This window comes from Equus quagga, chromosome 18 (genome assembly GCF_021613505.1).
Source record: "Equus quagga isolate Etosha38 chromosome 18, UCLA_HA_Equagga_1.0, whole genome shotgun sequence".
Taxonomy (NCBI): Eukaryota; Metazoa; Chordata; class Mammalia; order Perissodactyla; family Equidae; genus Equus; species Equus quagga.
In genome coordinates this window covers 24,101,572-24,126,155 of record NC_060284.1, presented here as the reverse complement: position 1 = coordinate 24,126,155, position 24,584 = coordinate 24,101,572, and the positions used below count along the sequence as shown (strand labels likewise).

At 37.2% G+C, this 24,584-nt stretch overlaps 1 protein-coding gene across 1 annotated transcript in view; it reads right to left on the bottom strand.

Annotated features, from left to right (window-relative positions):
- Positions 1–16,305, bottom strand: part of PKN2 (protein kinase N2) — a 147,850-nt gene extending 131,545 nt beyond the window's left edge. Inside the window, exon 1 of the mRNA XM_046645588.1 lies at positions 15,923–16,305. Coding sequence (XP_046501544.1) covers positions 15,923–15,970 — 48 coding nt within the window. The 5' untranslated portion in view covers positions 15,971–16,305. The remainder of the gene's footprint in view (positions 1–15,922) is intronic.
- Positions 16,306–24,584: the final 8,279 nt, after the last annotated feature.

The window sequence follows — 24,584 nt, the reverse complement described above, 5'->3', positions numbered from 1 at the left end:
GACTAAACTTTAACATCAGAAAAATATTATTCCTTTAAAAGATATAAAACATGAGCATTTTTTCAGTGTACTAAAATAACTGAGGCATATACAACACTCACTTTGAAAGTCTGTATTGTGGGTAACATGATTAGCCTCTTTTAATATATATAATTTATAAATATAGAAAACACCATTCAACTTCATTAGTAACAGCTTCTTTAAATTTTACATAAACTTTAAACCATGATAAACACTCCAAAAGTTACACAATACTGCTGCTGAAATCACTACCCCTCTACAATATTTTTGTGCTATAAAAATACAACTAAGAACTTTGATAATACCATGAATATTCACCACTAAAAGGCAAATCATATATTCCCTTTTATAGCTATTCTCAGTTGTCTTGGGAAAAAAAGACATTTTTCACATTCACTTTTAACACAGCTTTGGAAATCTTAACCATTTTTTATGTATACTAAAGGAAAAAATACAACCCTAAAAGCTAATAAAACTAGAATTGTATAGAGTACTAAAATGAGGGATAGGAGTCAGAAGATAAGGGTTCAGGTTAAACAGACATTGCTGCAGTAAACATGAACACATGTAAACTGGGTATAATAATCCTTCCCCTCCCTAACTCAAAAGTGAAAGAAAAATCTTTCATTTACGATCAAGTGAAATAATGCATGTGAAAGTGCTTTATAAATGAAAAATGCTTCATAGAGTGACATTACTATTAGTAATACTACTTGTATTTTTCAACATGGTTCTCTTATATGAAGTACTTTTATAACTAACACCAGTTCTTTCTCTATCATAACCATTATACTACACTAAAATAAAGAATTATCCACCATTTTGCCGACCTCAAAGAAAATGAAAGGAAAGGTCCACTTATTTTTAGAGATTTAAGTAAGGTGTTTTTTAGGGATTTGGTAAAGCAAGAATTTTGCTTTAGATCTGATATTTAAGGTTCTATTGGTTATAAGACATTCCTAAAAAGGACAAATCAAAACTAAGTGTAGAATTTGGTATAGAGTTTTATGAGGGTTTAACACAATGAAAACATAAACCAGAACAAAAAGTTACAGTGAAATGAACACTCTCGTGATACTGGAGTGCAATGATAAGGTTTCCATAGTAACAAAATGGAAAGTCAATTATGCTAACCAATAAGCAACAAACAATTGGATATTTACTATAATTTACACATCAAAGCTTGACATATTCAATTACAGAGTTGATAGTACTTATTAATATCCAGAGATAATTACCATAAATCTGTTTCTCTAGTGCTGAAATGTTCAAGACCATTTTTGATTCTGCAAATACATAATCTTAGCTCAAATTTATAAAAAGTCTAAAGCCTCTGGGAAAGGACAAAATAAAGATCTTAACTTAATCAAACTGCTTCATGAAACTGCTGAATTGTTCTATAGCTCAATATTAACAATGTATATTTTTTGCATGACAAATATACCACAAATTCTTAAATGAAGGCTCAATCCTATATGTTCATCATATATCAACCTGTGATTTCTTTAATTACTGTTACACACATAATCTCAGTATACTGTTATTTTAAATTAAGACAATCATGAAAATATACACACCTTTCAGATAGCTATCCTCATTATACCCTCTATGAAGCAAAAGAGGAAAGAAAAGAGGAGAAAACAATTAACCTAGGAAGTATGATCAGTTCTCTAGGTCTCTTACGCCCACCTTTGGCCAGCCTGTCAACCACACAACTTAAGTATTTAAAGAAAAATGAACTAATCCTAAAATGTAAATGTGACAGAAGGAAAAATTATTAAGTGTCTACTATATACCGGGCACTTTATGTACATCACTTTTTTTAATACTTACAGAAGCCCTCTGAGCCAGAAATTATCCCTATTTTTATAAGAAAGCTTGTCTCATGAAGCTAAATAACCCACACAAAATTAGATAGCTAATATGTGCCAAATATGGGATTTAAATTTAAGTGTGTATGATTCCAAAACTTGAATTATCTACTAGACTAGTGATTTCAACCAGGCCTTGAAATTATTGATCAGTAAATTTCCAAAAGGAAATTTGGCAGACAGAAATAAGGTTACTGATTTATTATTTTGCCAGTTAGGATATTACTATAATTATCCTTATTATTTCTTAAGAGGGAGTACATTTTGACATCAAGAAAGGAAAGAAGTAAAGAGAAGGAGAAATGGCAAAAATTCAGAATGGAGGACAGTCCACTCTCTTACTTATAAATTGGTAACTTTGTATAAACATATATAGAATACATACTAATACAACATTGTCCTTAGTGTGAAACTATCATCCTGAACAGCACTGATCCATGACCCAACGGTTGTAACAGGCTTAAGCATCTTTAAAAAATGCACAGTTTACGGGACTAGCCCTGTAGCTGAGTGATTAAGTTTGTGCGCTCCACTTCGGTGGCCTGGGGTTCGCCAGTTCGGATCCCAGGCACAGCTCTACATACCACTCATCAAGCCATGCTGTGGTGGCAGCCCACATAGAAAAAACAGAATGACTTGTTACTAGGATGTACTGGGGCTTTGGGGAGACAAAAAAACCCAAGTTTTTTCTTAACTCAATGAGGCTTCCTTTTCTAGGAACCAATAGATAGAGTCAAGTATCTTTACTCTAACAGGTACTTCTAACTGATATAGGATCATTAGTAGATAAAAGAATCCTTCCCCTTTCTCAAAGCTTCCAAGAGAACAGGAGATTAGATAACTTTTACTGATATAGCAAGAAATAAGTTTTGCTTTTTACAAGTATATCTGCTTTCTAAGGAGGACCGATTCTTTGAAACATGTATGTTCCTTTGTTTGATGAACACTTGAGAAATTTGGCCATGCGGTTTGAGAGGAGGAATTTGAGAGAACTGAAGTGTTCTTCCTCACAGAGAGAAGAATTTGGAGTTTCCACGGCAAATAAGGTAAAAAGGATTGAGGAACAGACATGACAAAGAGGAGAGAAGAGCCAGCCATAGGACAAGAAACTAGGTATTCTATGGGAGGAAGGACTACGTGAAATACGGGTATCTTTATCAAAACCAGTTAAGTTGTTATGTGTCTATAAACATGTGTAGAAACAGAAACCCAGGAAGCAGAGGGTGCCATGAGAACTTAAGTGCCCTATACCAGGAAAACATAGAAAGCTTAGGAGATTTGGAATTTCCACAGGGTATAAGATTGCGGGTTCAAGCTTATCTTACTTAGAGCTTGAAAGTAATAAGTCAGCATGAATTTGCCCTTCAGATCAACTAGCTAGTCATCGAAAACAATCCTACCAGAAAAGCAAGTATTGGCATTGTTGAGAGAGAAGGAAAGATATAAAATAAGAGATGCTGCATAAGTGAAAGGCTGGGGTAAGAACCTGAGCAGACAGGAGATAGGCTGTGGTTACTGGAGTGGGGAGAGTCTGGGAAAAGGAGAAGCAGAGAAAAATGCCAAAAGAAGAAAGAGGCACTAGAATATAATGGTTAAGACACGTGTGCTCTCAAGGCAGAGACCTGAATTTGCATCTTGGTTCAGGCCGATTATGTGACCATGGAAAAGTTATTTAACTTCTCTCAACTTTAGTTCTCTTGCCTATAAAGTGGAGATGATAACACTATTTCAGTAGAATTGTCTTAAGGATTAAGTGAAATAACATCAAATGAATTAGTTATTATTTGTTTTTAATAATAACAAAAATTGTTACTTTTATTATTATTATTTGCTTCCATTGTATCTAGACACAGCTCCTTCTGCCAGTAGAAAATTCCCCATCTCAGACTGAGAATTCAATTATTATGACTGAAGAAGGTAATAAACTGAAAATTATGTACCTGTCAAGTGGCTCTACCTAAAAAAAGGACATAATGCAGTTCTGCTCCCTCAGAAATACCAAAACAAAAGCAGAAAAAAGTTTAAAGCAATAAATATAAAATCTGGAGATTTTCAGATATGAGACTGTTATTCAATAAACATTATTGAATGTTTTCAGATATGAGAACTGTTTATTCAATAAACATTAATAAGTAGCTACTATTTACAAGTTGCTGTGCTCAGCACTAAAAGGGTAGAAGATGAAGATAAGCTATATAGTCCTTTTCCTCAAAGATGTTAAGGATACAACCTAGGAGAGAAAATGAGGTAGAATACAAACAACTACAGTGCAACGCAATATATGATTAACGTCATGAAATAGAAGATACTCTACCTAAGTTTTGAGGAGAGATTATATACAACTAGGGGAAAATAAGGAAAAAAGGAAAAAGGTAGAATCTGAATTGGGCCTTAAGAAACATTGCAGTTGACAGAATATAGCAAGAATACCTTGGAAATAGTGTGGGTTTGGTTCCAGACCACTGTAATAAAGCAACTATCACAATAAAGCAAGTCACACAAATTTTTTGGTTTCCCAGTGCATATGAAAGTTATATTTATACTATACTGTAGTCTATTAAGTGTGCAATAGCATGATGTCTAAAAAAACAATATACATACCTTAATTTAAAAAAACTTTATTGCTAGAAAATGCTAACCATCATCTGAGCCTTCAGCAATTAGTAATCTTTTTGCTGGTGGAGGGTCTTGTAAAAAACAAATTATCTTTGAAGAGCAATAAAGCGAAGCGGAAGAAAAAGAGTTATGTATGTATGTAGGCAAGGAAAAATTACTAACCATGGTGTGCCTGAAAAACAGGCTGCTTGCATGAAAAGAGTTAAGAACTAACAGGTATTTGGGGGCTACAATAATGACAGCTTTCAGCGCTGAACTAAGGAATTAGGACTATATCTCACAGGCAGTAAGGAGTCACAGAATGCTGGAGACCACTTCTGAATCTAGTAGTTGTACACAGTCTAAATAAAAATGGAATGAGACTGAAGAGGTAGAGATGGAATATCAAGATACTGTAAACATCCAAATGATAATGGGGGCCCAAACTTGGACAACAGCAAAGTTATAAATGCATTCAAGTTACATAAGTAGAAGAACCAACTCAAGAGGCTGAGACAGTACTCAAATAAAAATGACCAGCACGTTTCTAGCATCAGCAACCAGGGGAAGAATGATAACCCTCAGAAATACAGAGAACTCAAGTTTAGTAAAAATCAGTCATAGAAATCGGTCATTTACTTATTCAAGCATTTATTAACCATAAATCACATGCCAGGTGCTAGGGACATAAAGATGAGTAAGATCTAGTTTCGCTACTCAAAGTGGGAGAGAAACATAAAATTTAATAATTAATTGCCATATTGGGTAATAGATTCAATAACAGGAGCTGCAAAATGGGAAGTAGGCTAATCTGCCAATGGAGCAAAACGCTACATGACCAATCACTAAATTTACTTATCAAAAATGTCTCAAGTGAAATTTTTGATTATATGGTATGAATATATTAATATAGTCAATGAATACATTTCTCTTAGAATTTTAAGGAGTGTCCAATTTGTCTAAAGTTTTTCAGGCAGATGAGCAATATTAGTATTCATAAAGTTAGAAACAGTATATGCAAAGATACAGATGTATAAAGAAGCAGTATAGTTCCAAGAACTGCAAATAGTTTAATATGACAGAGTGTAAGGATACATAGTGAGAAAAATCTAAAAAGACTGATAAGGGCCAGATGATGGAAGGTCTAATATATTTTATTCCATAATCAATGGAAAGTTATTGAAAGAGTGGAAGCAGAGAAGTGCTTTCTCAAATGATTCTCCCTTCTCAGAGAACAGCCCCAGTCCCTAACTCACAGGAGAGTCCTTGCAGCCATATTGGCACATACTGGTAGGGAGAACTCCAGCCCTCCACTGCCAAAGCTGATTGGATCAGGGGTACATGCTCTGTATGGGGTCAATCAGTTTTCCCATCCAAGAATTTAGAATTGTGGCACAGAATAAGTGAGTTAGCTGTGGGCATTGGACTTGTAGAGTTAATGTAAATTCAGAAGTTAAGAGTGCCATTTGGGGACCATGTGAAAGGAGAATGAGTATATAAAGCAGTATACATTCTTAAAGAAGAAGAGATACGAGAACATGTAGCCCTACAGAGAGAACAAGCCTCCAGTACTCATGGGATCTGGCTATATACACCACCCTTGGGTTAAGTAGATATCCCTGGCTTTCCAATAAACTCAATTTTTGTTTAAGCTAATTTAAATGGGTTTCTATTTCATGTAAGTCTGACAAAACAAGGTGATTAATTCTGGTGGTTAATCAGAAGAATAAATTAGAGGGGAAATAGTCTAGAAACAGGTAGAACATTTAAACTAGGAAAGGAGTTATCAAAAGACAGCAATATCGGAGCCGGCCCGGTGGTGCAGTGGTTAAGTGCACACGTTTCACCCCAGTGGCCCGGGGTTCTCTGGTTCAGATCCCGGGTGCAGACATGGCACCGCTTGGCAAGCCATGCTGTGGTAGGCGTCCCACATATAAAGGAGAGGAAGATGGGCACGGATGTTAGCTCAGGGCCAGGCTTCCTCAGCAAAAAGAAGAGGATTGGCAGCAGTTAGCTCAGGACTAATCTTCCTCAAAAAATTTTAAAAAAAAGACTAATAGTAGCAAACAGAGGCAGATAGGATGGGGAAAAAAAGTAACCAATATTGTGCAGGGTCCATGAAGATTACTAATTAATTTATTTATATTTTTTTTTATTTTTTAAAGATTGGCACCTGAGCTAACAACTGTTGCCAAACATTTTTTTTCTTTCTGCTTTCTCCCCAAATTCCCCCAGTACATAGTTGAATATTTTAGTTGTGGGTCCTTCTAGTTGTGGCATGTTGGGACGCCACCTCAGCACGGCCTAATGAGAGGCACCATGTCCGTGCCCAGGATCCGAACCGGCGAAACCCTGGGCCGCCCAAGCAGAGCGCATGAACTTAACCACTCGGCCACGGGGCTGGCCCCCATGAAGCTTAATTTAAACGAAGAGTTTCAAGAAGCTGAAGCAGTATCAATTGCATCTAAGGACTAGAAGGAGCAGGAGGTCAACTGAGGCTTTTAAGATAATAATTTCAATAGAATAATTGAGACAGAAGTCATATTTGAATAAGAAATAAATGGCAGAAAACATGTGCAACTAAGAAATTCCTTTGAAGGAATGTGATGAGTAAAAGAAAGAAATCTGGGGGCCAGCCCCATGGCCAAGTAGTTAAAGTTCCATGTGCTCTGCTTTGCTGGCCTGGGGTTCACAGGTTCGGATCCCAAATGTGCACCTACTCCACTCATCACTCAAGCTGTGGTGGCATTCCACATGCAAAGGAGAGGAAGATTGGCACAGATGTTAGCTCAAGGCCAATCCTCCTCAAGTAAAAAAAAGAGGAGGATTGGCAATGAATGTTAGCTCCAGGCAAATCTTCCTCACAAAATAAAAAGAAAGAAAGAAAGAAATTTGGGAATACAATAGTATTAAAAAAAAGAGTATACTTTAAAAAAAAGGGGTCATTGATGTGAACTTATCCTTAGGTAAAGAGTCAGAGGAGAATGAAAGCCCCATTCTACAAGAGTGAAATGATATTCCAAAGGAAGCAGAAGTCCAGGAAAGGATAGCCTTAAGAAGGTCAATTTTTTCTTAAAATTGGTTACGAAAAAACAAAAAAAAAAATGACAAAAATCCCAAGAAATCTTAAAGTAGGGAGAAGAAAAGTTGAGGAAACTCACATTCCTGAATACTGTGTATTATTCAGTACAGGCAATGACTGGCCAGTGATCTGCTGAGAACAAAGGAGCAAGACTACGTTGGATGACTTATGAAAATATAAAAGGTTTGAGCCACAAGTGCAGTGTGATGGAGAGTTAACAAGAAGTCAGTCAAGAATCCTACTGACCCAGAGTTTCAGGGAATACAACAAAAAACAGAATCACAAACTGGCACTATCAGGGAAAAGTAAGCTACTAATGATTTAGGTGAGGATAACCTTAGGTATAGTTTATTACATAACCTAGTATGATGTCACCTTAACTTCTAACTTGCAAAAATTAAATAACGCTATTCAGAAATGTTTCTGTCCTAAAAACTGAAAAGTGTTCTATTTTAAATTTACATTATAAGAGATTGATATACTTCAAAATATTTTAAAAATTAAAAAATAACACAGATTTTCATTTTACTCCATATTCAAAGATCAACTCCAGATCTAATGACTTAAATGTTAAAAATAAAACTTTAAAACTCTTAGTAGAAAGCACAGGTGACTATTTTTTAGACTCAGAGTAAGGAACAATTTTCTAAACAAAAAGCAATTACAATAAAAGAAAAGATTGATGAATTTGACTAAAATTAAAATTAAATCTTTTTCATCAAAAGATACTACAGCAACGACAAAAACTGCATTTAGGATTCCAGGTTCATAAACACCAGTAAATTCTATAAGATAAGAATAGTATTTTCTGTTTCATATCCAATATTAAATGATTAACTCCAGCACTTTACTGACAAGCTATGAACATAACTGAATAACCAATTCAGATAATTCTATACTTGTAATACACTGCCCTTCAAACAAAAGAATAAAATATCAATAATAACTAATATATAGTTTGCACTGAAGAGATACAGACTGAGAAAAACGAGTAGTTGATGAGATATTTATATATGTAATTTTCACTTTTCTTTGCTTCTAAATTCACTTTTTAATTGAGTGACATCTGAGTGCTAGAATGTGTTAAGCAATACAATATTTTACACAACTTCTATGGTTGCTTATTTGCACAGTCTGTGAATCCATGACTCATAAACTGTATAACTTTACCTTTTCTATACCAAATCTAGAACAGGTATTAAGAGCAGGCTTGCTGATCACAATAATGTACAAGATTCTGAATATTTGTCAAAAAAGTAAAACATTTAAAACTATCCCTCCCACAAACTCCCTAAAAGAAAGTGAAAAGATAAGTTACAAACTGAGAGAGGACATTTACAACATACACAAAGGATTAACATGAAGAATATAAAAAATTCTTATAAATCAATTAAGAAAAACAGAAAAATAAGTAAGAGCCATGAACAGGAATTCCACTGAAGAGGAAACAGAAAAGGCGACTAAACATAAAAAGAAATGTTCTACAACAATGATGATCAGGAAAATGTAAATCAAGACCACAATGACACACTATTTTACACTCTTCTGATTTGGAAAGATTAAAAGGACAATATCACACATAAGAAAGGACAGATAACCAAAGGATCTTTTATGTCTTACATATCGCTGATATGAATATAAACTGGCACAACCACAATGGAAGTTGGGAATCATCTCCTAGTGTTGGGCATTCATCTACCCCGGGAGGCAACAATTTGTACTGTAGATATATAATTAATAGAAACTCATATATGTACAATACGAAAACTGCACAGAATTCCACAGCAGCATTGTTCACAATTACAAAAACTACAAAATAATTAAATGCCCAATGAGGGAGAGTGAGTGGAGAAATATTCAAATATCAAAGAAGGAGAGAGTTGATGATTAGTTTACTCAATGGAATATTATACAGCAATTAAAATGACTGACTATAGCAAGATGCAATAATATGGATAAATCAGCAATAATGATTTGGAAAGACTGTATTTAACACAATTATATAAGAACAACTAAAATAAAAGATAAATCTTTTAGAATTATATATCCAACAAAACTATATACAAAGAAAGCAAGAGAACAAACACAGGACTCAAGACGATGATTATGCTGGCTGACAAGAAGGTGGAGGTAGGAGGAAGGAATGGAGAAAAATCACACACAGGCTAAGTTCCTAGCTTTTGGGGGGAGGTAGGAAGTGAGTTATAGTCTATGAGTGCTTATTATAATGATACATAGATGGATGGATAAGGATTAATCCAATGCAGTGTACCTAAGGTGTAATAATACCTCCCTGGAGAATCACTAAGGTAGCAACTACAGGAAAGGGAAAACAATATGATTTATGTGCAAGATAGATGATATTCAGCACATGTATTGAGTGGTAAGTATGTCTTCTCAATCTAAAATAAATTCCAAATTCTGTCATAACAACCTTCCAATAAATTAAGGTGTTCGTGAGCTAGGGCAGTGAAGCTTTAACCAATTAGACAAAGTTACCACTGCCAAGTTTCTAAAACAGATAAATCCTAATAATGGTATATGTTATGCAATTCTCACGTATCAGTTCATCTTTATAACATGACACCAACATTTACCTTCAAATCTAAGGTATTTATTATCAAATACATTCTTCTTAGGCTTTCCTATTCTTCATTTTTAACAGACAATATTTATGTACATAATGTTACATAAATTTAATTCTTGTGAGATTGTGAAAAACTGAATGTGACAATAGAGCTATTTTCAAATAAGATTTCCTTAGATAAAATTAAGAGAAACGAGACATGTGTCAAGATAAATGTTCTCTATTTCCGCTCTTCTAAGATATTAGAAGTTACTTTTTCTTAGTATGTTTTTCCCATTCAAAATTGTAAAGTTTAAAGCTTTTAACTAGTTTCCAAATTTCTAACTTTGCTCCCAACTTTGCATATCAAAAATTAATCATATTAAATGTTATGATTTTGTCATACTGTAGTCCAAGTAAAATTGGTTTTTGAAATAGAGTAGACATTGACAATTGTTCAACACAGTACATTTTACTAGGAAATAATGCAGAATTAACTACTCTGTTCGAATATCAGGTTTGCTTCTGGAAATAACATTATTCTAAGTGATATTCACCTCTACAAACTACTACTCCACTCTTCCCATTTGTTTAAAAGTAGACACATAGGAATCATCTGATAAAAGGCATGGAAATTTACTGTTGCCAAATTTGAAAAGCAGAAAGAGGAGAGCCCAAGGAATCAGATGCAAAGATCTGGTGTAAAGAGACAATGCTTAGAAGGTGCCCCAACCGCTCCCTATTTCAATATTGATCATATGTGAATAGTAAGAGTTGTAGGAGACGAGAACTAATCTCTATTACACTAATCAGAGATGATGGAAAAACATCCAACATAGAGCCACAATTTTATAACACTAGTTTCAGCACAGAGACTTTTACATAGGTAGTCAAAAAATATTCGGCAAGTTATTTAAGGATATGCCGTATTCAATAAAGTACTCAGCATTCTATAAGAATAGGAATAATCGAATCTAAGCTGAAAAACCACACTGCATTGATTTATTGTTCAAACAGTTGGTGCTAGGTATCACTGTTGTCTACTACTAAGTCTATGCTGTATTCTCCACTTTTCTTAACTGTACCTCAAGGTACTGACTCAAAATCAAAATATTCTGAAATTTAAAAAAGTCAATTAAGCTAGCTAGATCCACTTATCTAGAAGTAGTGGCAAAATTTTTTCTTAACCTCTCACTATTTCTATCTTAAAACTCTATGAACCTCATTTCTCTTTAGAATTCTAATAAGTAAAATGGGATAAAGAAGGGAGGAAAAATATCAAATCAATATGTTGTACACCTTAAAGTTACACATGTTCTATATTAAATATATCTCAATTTTAAAAAAGGGAGGAGAAAGAGGAAATGGACTCAAATACCATGGGACTTATAAGTTGGGAAATGTTGTCAGTTTTCTCTGAGTGACAGAACTATGAGCACCTTTTACTTCCTGTGTGCTTTTCTGCACTTTCTAGATTTCCTACAATGAACGTGTATTACCTTTATAACTCGAGAAAACTGTAAAATCTGCATTACCCATTCTGTGTACTTTCTCATCCCTGTCTAGATTCCTCCAATCCACTTTAAAATCTTAATCCTTCCAACAGAGAAACCTTCCCACTTTCCAGTATCACTACAAAATTAGACATCACCTCCTCGTTTCCCATCAAATGGGTAAAATAGCAGTGTGCTATAGATAGGTATGACATAAGTAGTGCAGAAATCCCTTCTGAACTTTTCAAGGGAATATTTTTGGGACAAGGGATTAGAAATGTAAATTAAAGAAAACTACGTAATTTCTATGTCAGTGATTATGATCAACTTCTCTTAGAACAGTCAAGACATTTCTCAGCCTAGGTAATAAATGGAGCCTTCTTATCAAAGTACTGAGTACCTACTAAGCGTGAAACACATAGCTTCACTACAGATGAGCTTAAAATTTTAAAGTAAAGTTTATCTTATGGATAGTCTACAGAGAAATGTAAAATCTTTTGGAAGGTTTTGCACAAAGACTTGACAACTTTCACCAGAAATAGTAATTGTCAAATGAAAATCTGCAAAAAGGTTATTTGTACTGTTAGCCTTTATAAAATACAACACCTTATTCACAATAATAATGCACTGCTAAACTAAAGACTACCAAATAGAATGTGGAAAGCATTTTTCCTTGTTGTAGAGGAACTTAACAAGTAGTATATGTATATTAAAGTTAACTTTGGTTAATTATATCTTTGGCCAATTTTTAGAAAGTTCACACATCTATAACTCGGAATGCAAAACATTTATGGGTCCAGAGAAATGAGGAAGCTTAAAGAATGATGTAGTGGGAAACTCTAGAGATACGAATTCTAACTCAGACTTATACAGTGTGACCACAAACAATTCACTTAACATTCCTGAAGTAAGTGTCCTGATCCGCAAAATGGAAATACCACCGACCTTACTGCATTGTTGTAAAGATTATATAAGATGTACAGGGTACCAAGTACAATGTCTGACGTATAGAAAATAATCAATAAATGTTATTTGTACTCTCTTCTAGAAAGTGAAAGCCATATCCTGTCATCTTTATCTCCTCCAATATAGCTTTGGTAGATAATCAATAAATGTTTCTTGAAATGAATCCTGTAACTTAAAGCTAACTACCTCAACCTTCCACGCAGGCAAGTCACCTCTACCTAAATAAATTCTGCTGAGAATGGAATTTAAGATTCTCAACCCAACGTTTTATTAGGCATTTTGATGAAGATGAATCTCCAATAATTAACAAGGGAACTTTATTAGTATGCTACTCAATATTTGGGTCAGAATTCTACAAAATTACTGCTGTAGCCAACATTTTCATTTCGAGATTCTTTATATAGCTTTCATTAGTCCAGTTTCCTTAAAAATAAACTTTAATTTATTTAGCCTCAGAAAGTATCTCACTAAGTTTCCCACTACACTTCAAATAAAAAAGAGAACAGGACACAAAAGTTAGTTGTGAGATAAAAATTAGAAATTGCCAATTAAGTTCATATTTTTAAACAGCCTATTTTTATTTTTGCTACAGCAAATATTCTTCCTTACACATTGAACCTTCTAGCCATCAAAGTCTGTGTGTACTTTATTAATGATTCCTTGTTTAACAAGCCTCCTAAATTACTAGCAACAGTTAGAAACATTATTCCACAGAAATATTACAGTAATTAACAAAACAAAGTACTGTTGGGTTTCAGATTTTCTTTGTTTTGCCTTTCCACAACCAATGGTTATTAATAAGCCAATTCCAGCTCAAGCAGTAAAGTATTTTAAATTCTGCAATGTAATTTGAAAAATAATTTTAAAATGTTGGGTGTACAATGTTTCTAAATAAATAAGTATCACTTAAATTAAAAGTAAGTTGTAACGTGTAACTTTCAGAGTGAGACAGGTATTCCTGAGACAAGATAATGGCAGAGTAACAATTTTAAACTACTAAACACATTTTAAAACTTGCTACATAAATTACCATTTAAATACTTAAATTCTGTATGGTAGAGAAGCATTAAGAACTTCATATTAACTTTTCAATTTAATAAATTCAAATAACTCAGAAGCTTTTAAAAACTGGTTCTTCAAACAAGAGCGATAAATACTTGGTCACTATATACCAGTTTCATGACCAATGAAATAAAATGTGTGAATAGATGGATATAGTTAGTCAAGCAAATTTCATCACTATTTATCTTAAGTGCTGATATAAATAATTATTTTAACGAACATGATAAAGTTTAAATGCAGTAACTTTTATTAGAACTGGGAGTCAATTACACCAAGAAAAGTGTCCTGGATATACATGACAACTTATAAGGTAACACTTAATAAAAACTATCTTTTTTCTGGAGAGAGTTACATTTTACTTTACTTAAAAGTCTAACTTTAGAGTAGGTGTTCCCCTACTTTGGTCCCATTTTTTAAACACTCATGTTTAAAATTACTTTGACTTGCCGCCTTGATTTTGTCAAAATTGATCTTATTAAAAGTCCCAAAATGTTATATTTTAATACATGTGAAAACATAGTTTTAGGTCCATGCCAAAATAAGTGTCTTTTATGCCAACTTTCTATAAAATACAAATAAGGATGCCAAATACTTGATAATTCTAAAGCCACTCCATTCAAACAAAAATGCTCCTGTCATTTTCATGGCTTTTTCTCAGTCAGAATTAAAGTATGCTTTTTATATCTCAAGACTAGGCAATGGAAAGCATTTCCCATGTGCCTCAAATAAACTTCATTTTAAAAGCTCATGTAAATTAATAAAACAATAAATTTCATTCATATAGCAAATGTGGTATGCTTTAAGACTTCCTCATAAATGGCGAAGAGTAATTAAAATACTATATAGTAACTGTTCAATGATATGAAAATTCAGCTTTGCATTTCCAAAGGATTCCAAATTTTCAACAGACCATTGTTACACCGTGTTGAAATATGCATTTTTTTGGAGGAAATATCAAGTGTTATAAGAATGCCTTCAAGCTTACATCTAACTGCACAATAAACCAAACTGATACAGCAATCAATCAATAAAGACATTTAAACAGCCAAAAATTTAGAAGCAGGTGCAATACTTAATTCTGACATCATCAAGAATTAACTCCTCAGAGTGTGTAGATTCTTTTAAAAAAGAATTAACTGCCCAACACACAAAAATAAATCTAAGTATAGTATTTTTTCTTCTTTTAATTCCCAAGTCAATCTTTGAGTAGCTAGAAGACTATATTTAAACAAACCAAAATAAATTCAAGTCAAAAGACGAGCATGAAATTTTAATCCAGATGTAAACATCTCTAGGACACCTCGAAGTAATGAAAAATAAACCCAACAGGGTAGCGTAGGTATCCTTGTACATCACAGAGACCTAAACACAAAAATCGTGCCTACATCATCAAATATTTAGCTGGAAATGGGAAAGAATAATATTGCTACTCGACATGGACTTCACTAATGAAGAGACCTATTTTGTTCTCATCTTCTGCAGGCATTCGGTGCACAACATTTCCCTTAGTCGACTGCTTTCTTATTTGTAAACAACTTCTGTAGCTCTTTCTCTGGGGTTCAAACAGGAGGGAAAATGAAAGTCTGAAGGCATCAGCATATGAGCTTCCGGATCTGACCGGGCAGGGAGCAGCTGAGACAGGAGCTGGGAGTAGCTGAGAAGAGGACCTTATAGCTATCGCTTGGTAAAAAAAGAAAAAAGGTAGCTCTCAAATTTGAGGAAAGAAATGCAGTCACCTGAAGAGGGCTGGTGAAAGCGAAGCAGGCATTTGGTGAGACACGCTTTCGTTAAAAAAAAAAAAAAAGAACTTGTCTGGGGGCTGGAAGTTATGGGGGCGCTCTTTGTGCGGAGTCCGAGGGGAAGGGGAGGGACGAGAAAACAGCCTGAGAGTCATTCAAAGGAGGGTAAGGAGCGGCGGACGAGGGAAAGGCGGGGCCGGGCGGAGGGAGGGCGGGAGGGGGCGACAGGGGCGGCCGCGGGCGGCTGACACCCGGGGGGGGGCGGGGAGCTGGCCGCTCCCGGCACCGGGGAGAGCCGACTCGGCTGCAGGCAGCCCACAGGGACGGGTCCCGCTGGTAGGGAGGGTCAGCTCAAAGCGGTGGCAGGCCAGGCTCCGGCGCGGGGAGAGGGTCCGGCTCCCGAAAGAAGCGGCTCTCGAGTGACATCCCCGAGTTTCCGCACTTAGCGGCTTCGCTCGGCCCGCGACCCTGCGCCAGACTTTCCGCGCTCAAGGCGCCGGCGCGTCCCACCCGGGCCGCGGCCTTACCTGCAGCTCCGTGAGCAGGATCTCCGCCCGTTCGGGGTTGGACGCCATTGCGCTCTGCTCTGGACTCCGCACCTGGACGCGGCCGCCGCTGGCGAAGGGAGAAGGCGGGACGGGAGCCGGGTGGGGGGTGAGGAGCGGGGAGAGAAGAAAAAAACCTAGAGCTTCATGGAGGCGCAGCCCCTGCTGGAGGCGCGGCTTATTCCACCCGGTTCATGGAGAGCGGCGGGGAGCGAGGGCACTCGTAGCGGGCTCGCCCTCGCCGCCCGCTCGCCCGCTCCGGACTCTGCTCTCTCAGTCGCTCCCTCTGGGCGACGCCAGGAGCCGCCTTAAGCCTCTCGGTGCGGGGCACTGCGGCCGCGGCGGCAGCTCCTGCTGTCGCACCATTTGGCTGTCACCGCGTCGCAAAAGCGGTCTCGCTTGGCGGCTGTCAGGACACGTGACGGCCGCGGCCACCGCCTCCCGCCGGGCGGGAGAGGAGGAGCGGAGGGGCCCCCGGGGGCGGGAGCGGCGCGGGGGCGGGGCGGCTTCCGACCGGCTCGGGGGCGGGGCAGCCGTTGGCCCCGGCGGGGGTGAAAACGAGGGGAAAGGACTGGCCTCGCGTCTCTCGGGGGGCGGGAAGAGGAAGAAAAAAACACACGCCCGCTTTCCTGATGCGTTTGCGGGCCCCACCGTGAAGGCTAGCGTTCGGGAGCCTGCTGCTGCTGTTGTTTTCCCCAGTGCCGCTTTCTCTTCTGTTGCCGAAGTTTAGGCCTAACCTAAACGGGCCGCTTCCTAACCGCCACCAACCAGAGTTTCGGGACTCAAACCTTACAGATTACTCCCCTGCCCCCATCAACCCAAGCTATTAATCTTGCCTCTTGCTCGCTCCACCATAGCGCATCTTCCCACCAGGAAGGGGCACAGCTGGCTACACCGGGGTGTGTCTGTACTTTTCAAGAAATGTAAGCAGCTCGCGATCTCTGGCAACTTGTAAAGCACAGCCTTTAAGTGCTGTGTATTTTCGCAAGCGCTGAACTACTGTGGTTTGGGCAGTAGAAGTCTATATAGAGTTTAGAATTTAATTAGCTGGCCTCCTGAATTGTTTTTAACTGAATCTAAACTGAAGGAGGTGGGGTGGGATCAGCCCACGAATGGAAAAAAAGCCAACTTTCCTTGGTGTGATGAACATCCAAGCTAACCTATTAGTAACATATAGCTAAGTCGTGTAAGTTTAGGTTTAAAAAATGACACTAGTATTCAGGAATGTCAATAAAGTTTCCAACAGGTAGCTTTTGTTTGAGCAGTGAGTGGATATTCTAGGCAGCTGCCTAACTTTTCATTATTTGAGGCTGAAATACAATAGCTTTCTCAAAAGCTACTTGGAGAAAGTGCTAGGGGTTGTTTAGTTAGATAGCTACTTGAGGAAGGGCTTAATTGGCATACTTCTAAAGAGGTATAATCGTATGTATTTCTCTTACATTCCACATAAGATCTGTTGGACTGATGCTAGGACTTAAGTTTATCTTTTTGTCTTCTCAATTCTCATGCATTACCTTGACAAACATTCATTGAAGGTCCAGAGTTCTGTGACCATGTTTTCTGAGCTCCAACTCATGATATGTGATGAGGAATTTTTCTGGTATGTACTTTAAAGTTTTACAACTGTTTATATGTTTAATGCATTGCCTTGGTTGAAAATGATAATTAACATATATGAAATAACAACACTTGGAAAAGCCAAGATATAATTGCCCTCCCTGGTAACTAAGAGCCAGACAGTGTTCTAGGCCCTGGAGTTACAGCTAGGATTGAGAAAGAGTCTTTGTCCCTGGAATGATTGGGTCTTTGGAGAAACAGACTTGTGTCCAAACAACTATAATGCAATTTTAAATGGTAGGCAAAGAATGTTAGGGAAGCACTGCATTTAGATATATATACATATGCATATATGTTTTGTGTGTGTGATAAAAATATATATAACAAAAATGTACCATTTTAACAATTCTAAGTGTACAATTCAGTGGCATTAAATGCATGCAGATATATGTTGCTTATTTTTGCCTTGCCTTACTCCAAAATGGGTTTGAGATCTCTGGCATGCACATAGTAGGTTCTTAATAATGATGGAATTAAAAATTACCTATGTAAGGACTGAGCATTACAGTCCATGAGCTTTCTTTTTAAAAATAAATTTAGATATGAGAGAATGTTCACATTTTAGCACCATGGAACTTTAGAACTAGAGGGGACTTAAAATGGCTACCCTGGCTCTCACCATAGGTGGAAGAAAGTCAGCCGTAATTTACCTAGCTAATTAGGAGCATGGCGACATTATTACCCAGTGGCAGAGATGGAGACTAGAACCCAGCTCTCCTAATGGCTGATCCCGTGCTGGTTTTAACCTACGCCATGCTGTCGTAGTACTTTAACATAGAATCCTCATTTCAACTGAACTGAAATCATTATAGTCCATCAAATTTTTTGCCATAGGAAAATACTTCAAACTTTACATATTTCTAGTCTAAAATAAGTACTGGTAATAATTTTAATTTTATAGATCACGTGTAAGTATAAGCAACAAACAAAAAGTTTTTAAAGTTATGGGAGTTATATCTGAGATTAGTTATGCTGGGGAAAGTAGTACAATACAAAAGGGAGGCCAAGACATTATAAAAACAGCTTGAGAATCTGAAAAATGTGATGATTTAAACAGTAAATTAGTTTAAAGATAAAAACTACTATCCAGCTCACAGTCTCTGTTCAGGAAAAAAAAAAAGTAATAGGACACAGAACATACTTATCAGAGTGAAGCACACTTGAAATAGTTTTAATGGAAATCCATATCATGTTAATTCAGATAAGCTGTAGTCAGTTCCTATTTGCGAATGTTTTTAGGGAATCCTAACTACAGTTCACCTCAAGTTATGTTCTAATTTATATTAATAGTAAGACAGATGAAAGATTTTTTTTTTTAAAAGATTTTATTTTTTCCTTTTTCTCCCCAAAGCCCCCCGGTACATAGTTGTGTATTCTTCGTTGTGGGTTCTTCTAGTTGTGGCATGTGGGACACTGCCTCAGCGTGGTTTGATGAGCAGTGCCATGTCCGCGCCCAGGATTTGAACCAACGAAACACTGGGCCGCCTGCAGCGGAGCGCGCGAACTTAACCACTCGGCCATGGGGCCAGCGCCACGAAAGATTTTTTTTTAACAAACGTCCATGTAAGAAGTTAAAGACCTCAAAAATATCTGGATTGTATCACCACATACTAGCCATGTCAATTCTTCTTGACCTAGATCTTTCAGGAAACTGGGTGGACACAATAGAACATGTTCAAGTTTAGCCAACTAGATTCTGTCTCCAAGAGTCTGGAAATAGAGCATTGAAATGCTGATCAATTGGTGGCCCTAAAGTGGGGAGTTGTTGTGGTTCTAGGGCTAGAATGTCCATTTTCTGCCATGTGTACAAAGATACAGAAAAAGCTGCTGTTTGGAAAGCACTGGGAATATAATGCTTAGCAAGGCATGCCTGGTCTCTGTCTTCATGGAATCTATAGTTTAGTTAAAGAGACATGATGACAAAGAAGGTGAATTCAGGATACTTTGAATACAGGTCCGGCAATCCTTTCCTGAGTACTTCACATTTAAGCTGAGATCTCACTGGTGAATAAATGTTAACTGGGCAGAAAAGGGTGTAAAGAACTTTCCAAGGAAAGAGAATAACATAGATAAATGTTCTAAAGTGAAAGGGAGCATCGTATGTGAGTACTGAAAGGCCACTGGGGCTATAGCAAAGAGATGGAGCAATAAGCAAGAGCTTATAGACCATGTGTATCAGTTAGGAGAGGCTAGGTTGTGCTGAGTAACAAATGACTCCAAAAATCTCAGTGGCCTACAGTGAGGTTTATTTATCTTTCATGCTACATGTCCACCATGGCTGTGCTTCATGTCATCTTCACTCTGGACTCAGGCTGACAGAGCAGTCTCTATCTGGAATGTTGCCACTGTCATGACAGAAGGATAAGAAAAGTGGTAAATTGCCCACTGGTTCTTGAAGCGTATGCTCACATTTCTTTCACTTTTCATCAGCCAAACCTTTGCCATGCCCGAAAGCAACAAGAAGCAGGGCATACTCCAACAGAAGGGACACCACAATGAAGGGCACTGAATGTGGGTGAATAGTAATTCAGTTCCACACCATGTTTAAGATTTTGATGTTTCTTTTAGGAGCGATGGAAAACCGTTGAATAAATTTTCCATTTTTAACAAATCATTCTGGTCATGTTGAGGAGAACAACAAATTATAATTGGGCAAGAGTGGATTGGGGAAGAAAAATTAGGGGGTCATTTCAGTTTTCTAGGCAAAAAAGGATAGTACTTTAGACTAGGGTTGTGACACTGGAAATGGAGAGAAGCCAATAGCTTTAAAAGATGGGAGGATCTAGTAATGTGCAGAGAAACAGAGGTGAGAGACTGTGTGGCCCCAGGATGGTGGAAGAAATGTGGCCAAATTGGTTCCTGATGTCTTACCATTTGCTGGCTCCAGTCTTTTGGGAAGTTAAGCTACTCTATGGTCTGTTTGTTCTTAGGTTTCCTGTGTTCTCCTAATAAGTCTCCCTTTTTGCTTAAGTTAGTCTGTGTGTGTGTGTGTGTGTGTGTGTGTATTCTCAAGCAAATAGCCCTAAGACATTAAGCCAAGGTGAGAACCATCAGAGAAAGAGTGACACCACAGTCCTGGCTATTGGGTTGAAGTAGTTAGGACAGCAATAGAGTTTAACTAGTGCTGTCTCCTCTTCCAATGACTCCTTCTCTATCCAATCTACTTATTATTCCCAAAAGATCCTGATACCAGCAAATGTACAAATTATAAACAATGAGTATTTGTTATACCCAGTGTGAACCTTCCCACAGCAGTTTGTTGATACATCTATTTGGGCACTTAAATTTCTTCTTTGTGGATTCATCGTGTACAATCTTGTTCTCCTGCTAGACTTAAAGCCACCAGAGAGGGTCCATGTGTCTTTTATGTGGCCTAGTATAGTATCTCTTATGAGTAGATATTGTGTGTGTGTGTGTGTATTTCTGTATATATTACAGAAATATTTTAGGATAACTGTCAGCTAGGAACTCCCTCTCTCTCGGAAAATTAGGTAAGCTTGCCTTGAGTGCCCAGTTTAGTCAACTCTAAAGTCAAGGGCCTCTGTTTCCCGCTATCCTGTTTTTAGGACTCTCTGACAGGTTGTTTAACATGCTTGCCTGCTTCTGTCTTCCTCCACAAACACTCCTGCAACACTCCCCCGCTGCCTGTGTGCCTTGCTTCTGAGAACATTGATACAGACCTGAAGCTCAACCCATGACCAGTTACCTCCAACTGTCCTCAAGCATTTATGAATTCATTTATTTGGTACCAAAGATTTAAGAGGGATCACACGATAAAATATGATGCCTTTTACCCTGATGTTGGCTCTGCTCCTCTTTTTCTATCCTCAGTAGATTAACAAGCAAACCCTGCTCCTTTCCCAGGCTATTACAGTTTGATTGCACTCAGGTCCTTCTGATTCTCAACTGTTTTCTCCAAACAAGTTATTTGGAAATTTCCCCCAAAGATATACAATGTTCTCCTGAGAGGGATACCAGAAAATGCCATTTTCTTAGCTTGGTACATAATCATCAAATGAATGGTAACATTTTGAATTTTATGTATTTGAAATAATGAAAAAGAAAGTATGTTTTAACCACCATTGAGAAGTTGAACTTTTTGTTCTAACCCTCAGGATCCCTTCATACTCTTAAAAATTATTGAAGACTCCAAAGAGCTTTTGTTTATGAGGGTTATATCTTCTGATGTGTACTATATTAGAAGTTAAAACTGAAGAATTTTTAAAACATAAGCATATACAAACAATTTCGTTAGCCATCAGAGTGCTGACCTCATCCCATGTCACATGGCCTCTGAGACACTCTGCCTTCCACCTGTGGAAGAATAAGAGTGAAAAAGTCAAGTAACATCTTAATATTATTATGAAAATAGGCTTGACCTTGCAGACCCCCTGAGCTGCACTTTGAGAACTCCTATTCTAACCTATAAGTCTGCCTCTGGTGTTTCCAGATTAGTACAGTTTCTCTACGTGTGAATACGAGAATGTGATCTCTGTGCTTCCAGAGTTTGAGATCTACTAGCATGCCAAAATAATTACTACAAGCTTCTGAGCTTTTCAAGTGAAACATTAGTGTGGTACATGAGAAATTTTAGCCATCCTTGTCAAAATTAAAAAGGAATACAGCTATGAAGAAGTTTATGTAATACATGACCATCTTACTACTAGTGCTTCCTCTGGAGGAAAACTCTTCTGCAACTGTAAGATGGCGATAAAAATCAGTAGGTATAAAGAACTTAATATTGGTCATACTAAACATTTTAAAGGGTTTAGTACGTGGACAACAGGGAAGTGGCTTTCCCTACCGTCATTGTGCATCTACTATCTGAATTAGGGTAAAGCTAAACATTTTGTAACAGAGACACCAAACACTACGGTTAAAATAACATAAAATCTGTTATTCCCTTATACACAGGATTGCACAAAGTCAGCAATCCAATTTATCAGATTGGCTGTACTCCATGAGGCCATCCTGGGCCCCAGGTGCTTTCTGCCTTACTGCCCTACCATCCACCATGGCATTATTCTCAACTGCATGATTGAAGCTGGGTCAAGGAACTCCGTGATCTACCCTGTGGGAAGGAAAAGACAGCATGGGTGATCATATGTCCTGTGTCTTAAGGCCCAGGCTCAAGATTAGTACAAATCATTTCTGCTCCCGTTCCATTGTGAGAATGTAGTCTCAGCCTCAAATGAGGCTGAGTAATGTGCCCTCTGACTAGTCATGAGCCAAGCCACAACTCTGGTACTAAAGAAGAGGGGCAGGGTGGATTTTGCTGGATAATTCATAGTATTCATCACATAGACTTTTTAGTCAATGATTTTTGCCGTCAGCAAAGTGTTCTACTTCTCAGGCTTTAAAATGCAAGCCCCAAATCTGTAACTATCAGATTCTCTAGGGCCTAGAGTAAATACATTGATTGCATTGGTTTTAAAAAGAAGACCATAAATTCTTTGACACAGCAAGTGTTTCTATGTTAAAACGGTTGCTGTCTTAGAATACTCCCTCTCAGCTTGTGTTTTCTTAGAACCTAGCCACCATTCTGAGAGAAAGCAAAGCCTCATGGAGAGGCTATATGTAGGTGTTCTGGTCAACAGTCCCAGCTGGGCCCAGCCTTCAAATCATTCCAGACAGGTGAGTGAAAAACTATCTTGGTAAAAGATCTTCCAGTCTCAGCTCTTCCAGCCCCCATCTGTTTAAGTCACCAGCTGTTGGTATCATCCTATTTGAGACCACAGACATCATGGAAGGAGACAAACAATCCCTGCTGTGCCCTGTCCAAAGTCCTGAACCATAGAATTTGTGAGCATAATCAAGTGGTTGGTCTGTTTATTTGTTCTAGGGGTGGGAGGAGCAACAGACATAGCAATGGATAACTGGGACATATATTCCAAGCTAGATATTTGGATAAGCCTTTTTCTCAACCTTGCCATTGATAGAAGTTTTCCGAAATATTTAATTTAAATTTTCTAAACTGATCAATTAAAAACAAAGTATAGCTTTTACAAGTCATTCACTTATTTGACAATATTTATGGAGTCCTTCCAATTTACTATTATCTGTAAACCACACACCTTAGGACCCAGTTATATTCACTCTTACGTTTCCCAAGAAGATTTTGACCTTCTTGAGTGAAAAATATATATATGTCAGACTTCTGTAATCTCCACAGCATCTAGTATATGTAAAGCTCGTTGTGAGTAGAAAGTACTCGATGAGAACTTGTTTGGTTGATAATAATTTTTTTATTTATAATGGAAGTGTATATATGTACCCTTTCTTCATGCTCATACATACAGCTTATTCAGGTATTGCTGAGAAGACGTGTATTTTCTAATTAAAAATAAGAACTGCTAGTTATAAGTACTTATAAAATATAAAAATGACTTTAAAATTTGTCACTTTATAAAGATTCTTATGAAGGGTTTCCTATTAAAGATGTTATTTTGGAAAAGACTATTACAGTCATTTGCATATTTATTTTTATATGCTGGTAATTCACATCATCTGTGTATTCCTTTTACAGTTTAACTGTAAGCCTCTTGCCAAATGAAATTTTATTTTTAAAGTATCTTATCACCACACACACATATGCAAGCAGTTTGAATGGTATAAAATCTAAGATCCACATTTCAATTGCTTTACTGTGTTGCCTATCACAACTAAAGCTTCCTAAAGTTCTTGTTTATTAGAGCAAAACGTGGATGATTCAGATACCATGCTTCAGCTGCCTTCATCATTTGAATGAGATAAGCTCTCAGCAAGATGTATTCAAGAAACTATGGTTCAAACTGTGTTATCCTGCTATACAGCAATCTGCTAAACATTTCTGAAGCAATTTAGACAGCTGTGACTTAGTTGCAAACAATGTGGACACTTAATCTATTGACTTGAAATTGGGGATGCAGAGAAGATATTCAAGGGTTTTCTCATGAGTTCATTTGCTACATAGACAACAGCTTCCTGTTTTTTACGTGCTAAGAATGGAAAGCTAAGAACTATCTTTATTAAAACAAAGAATGAAAAT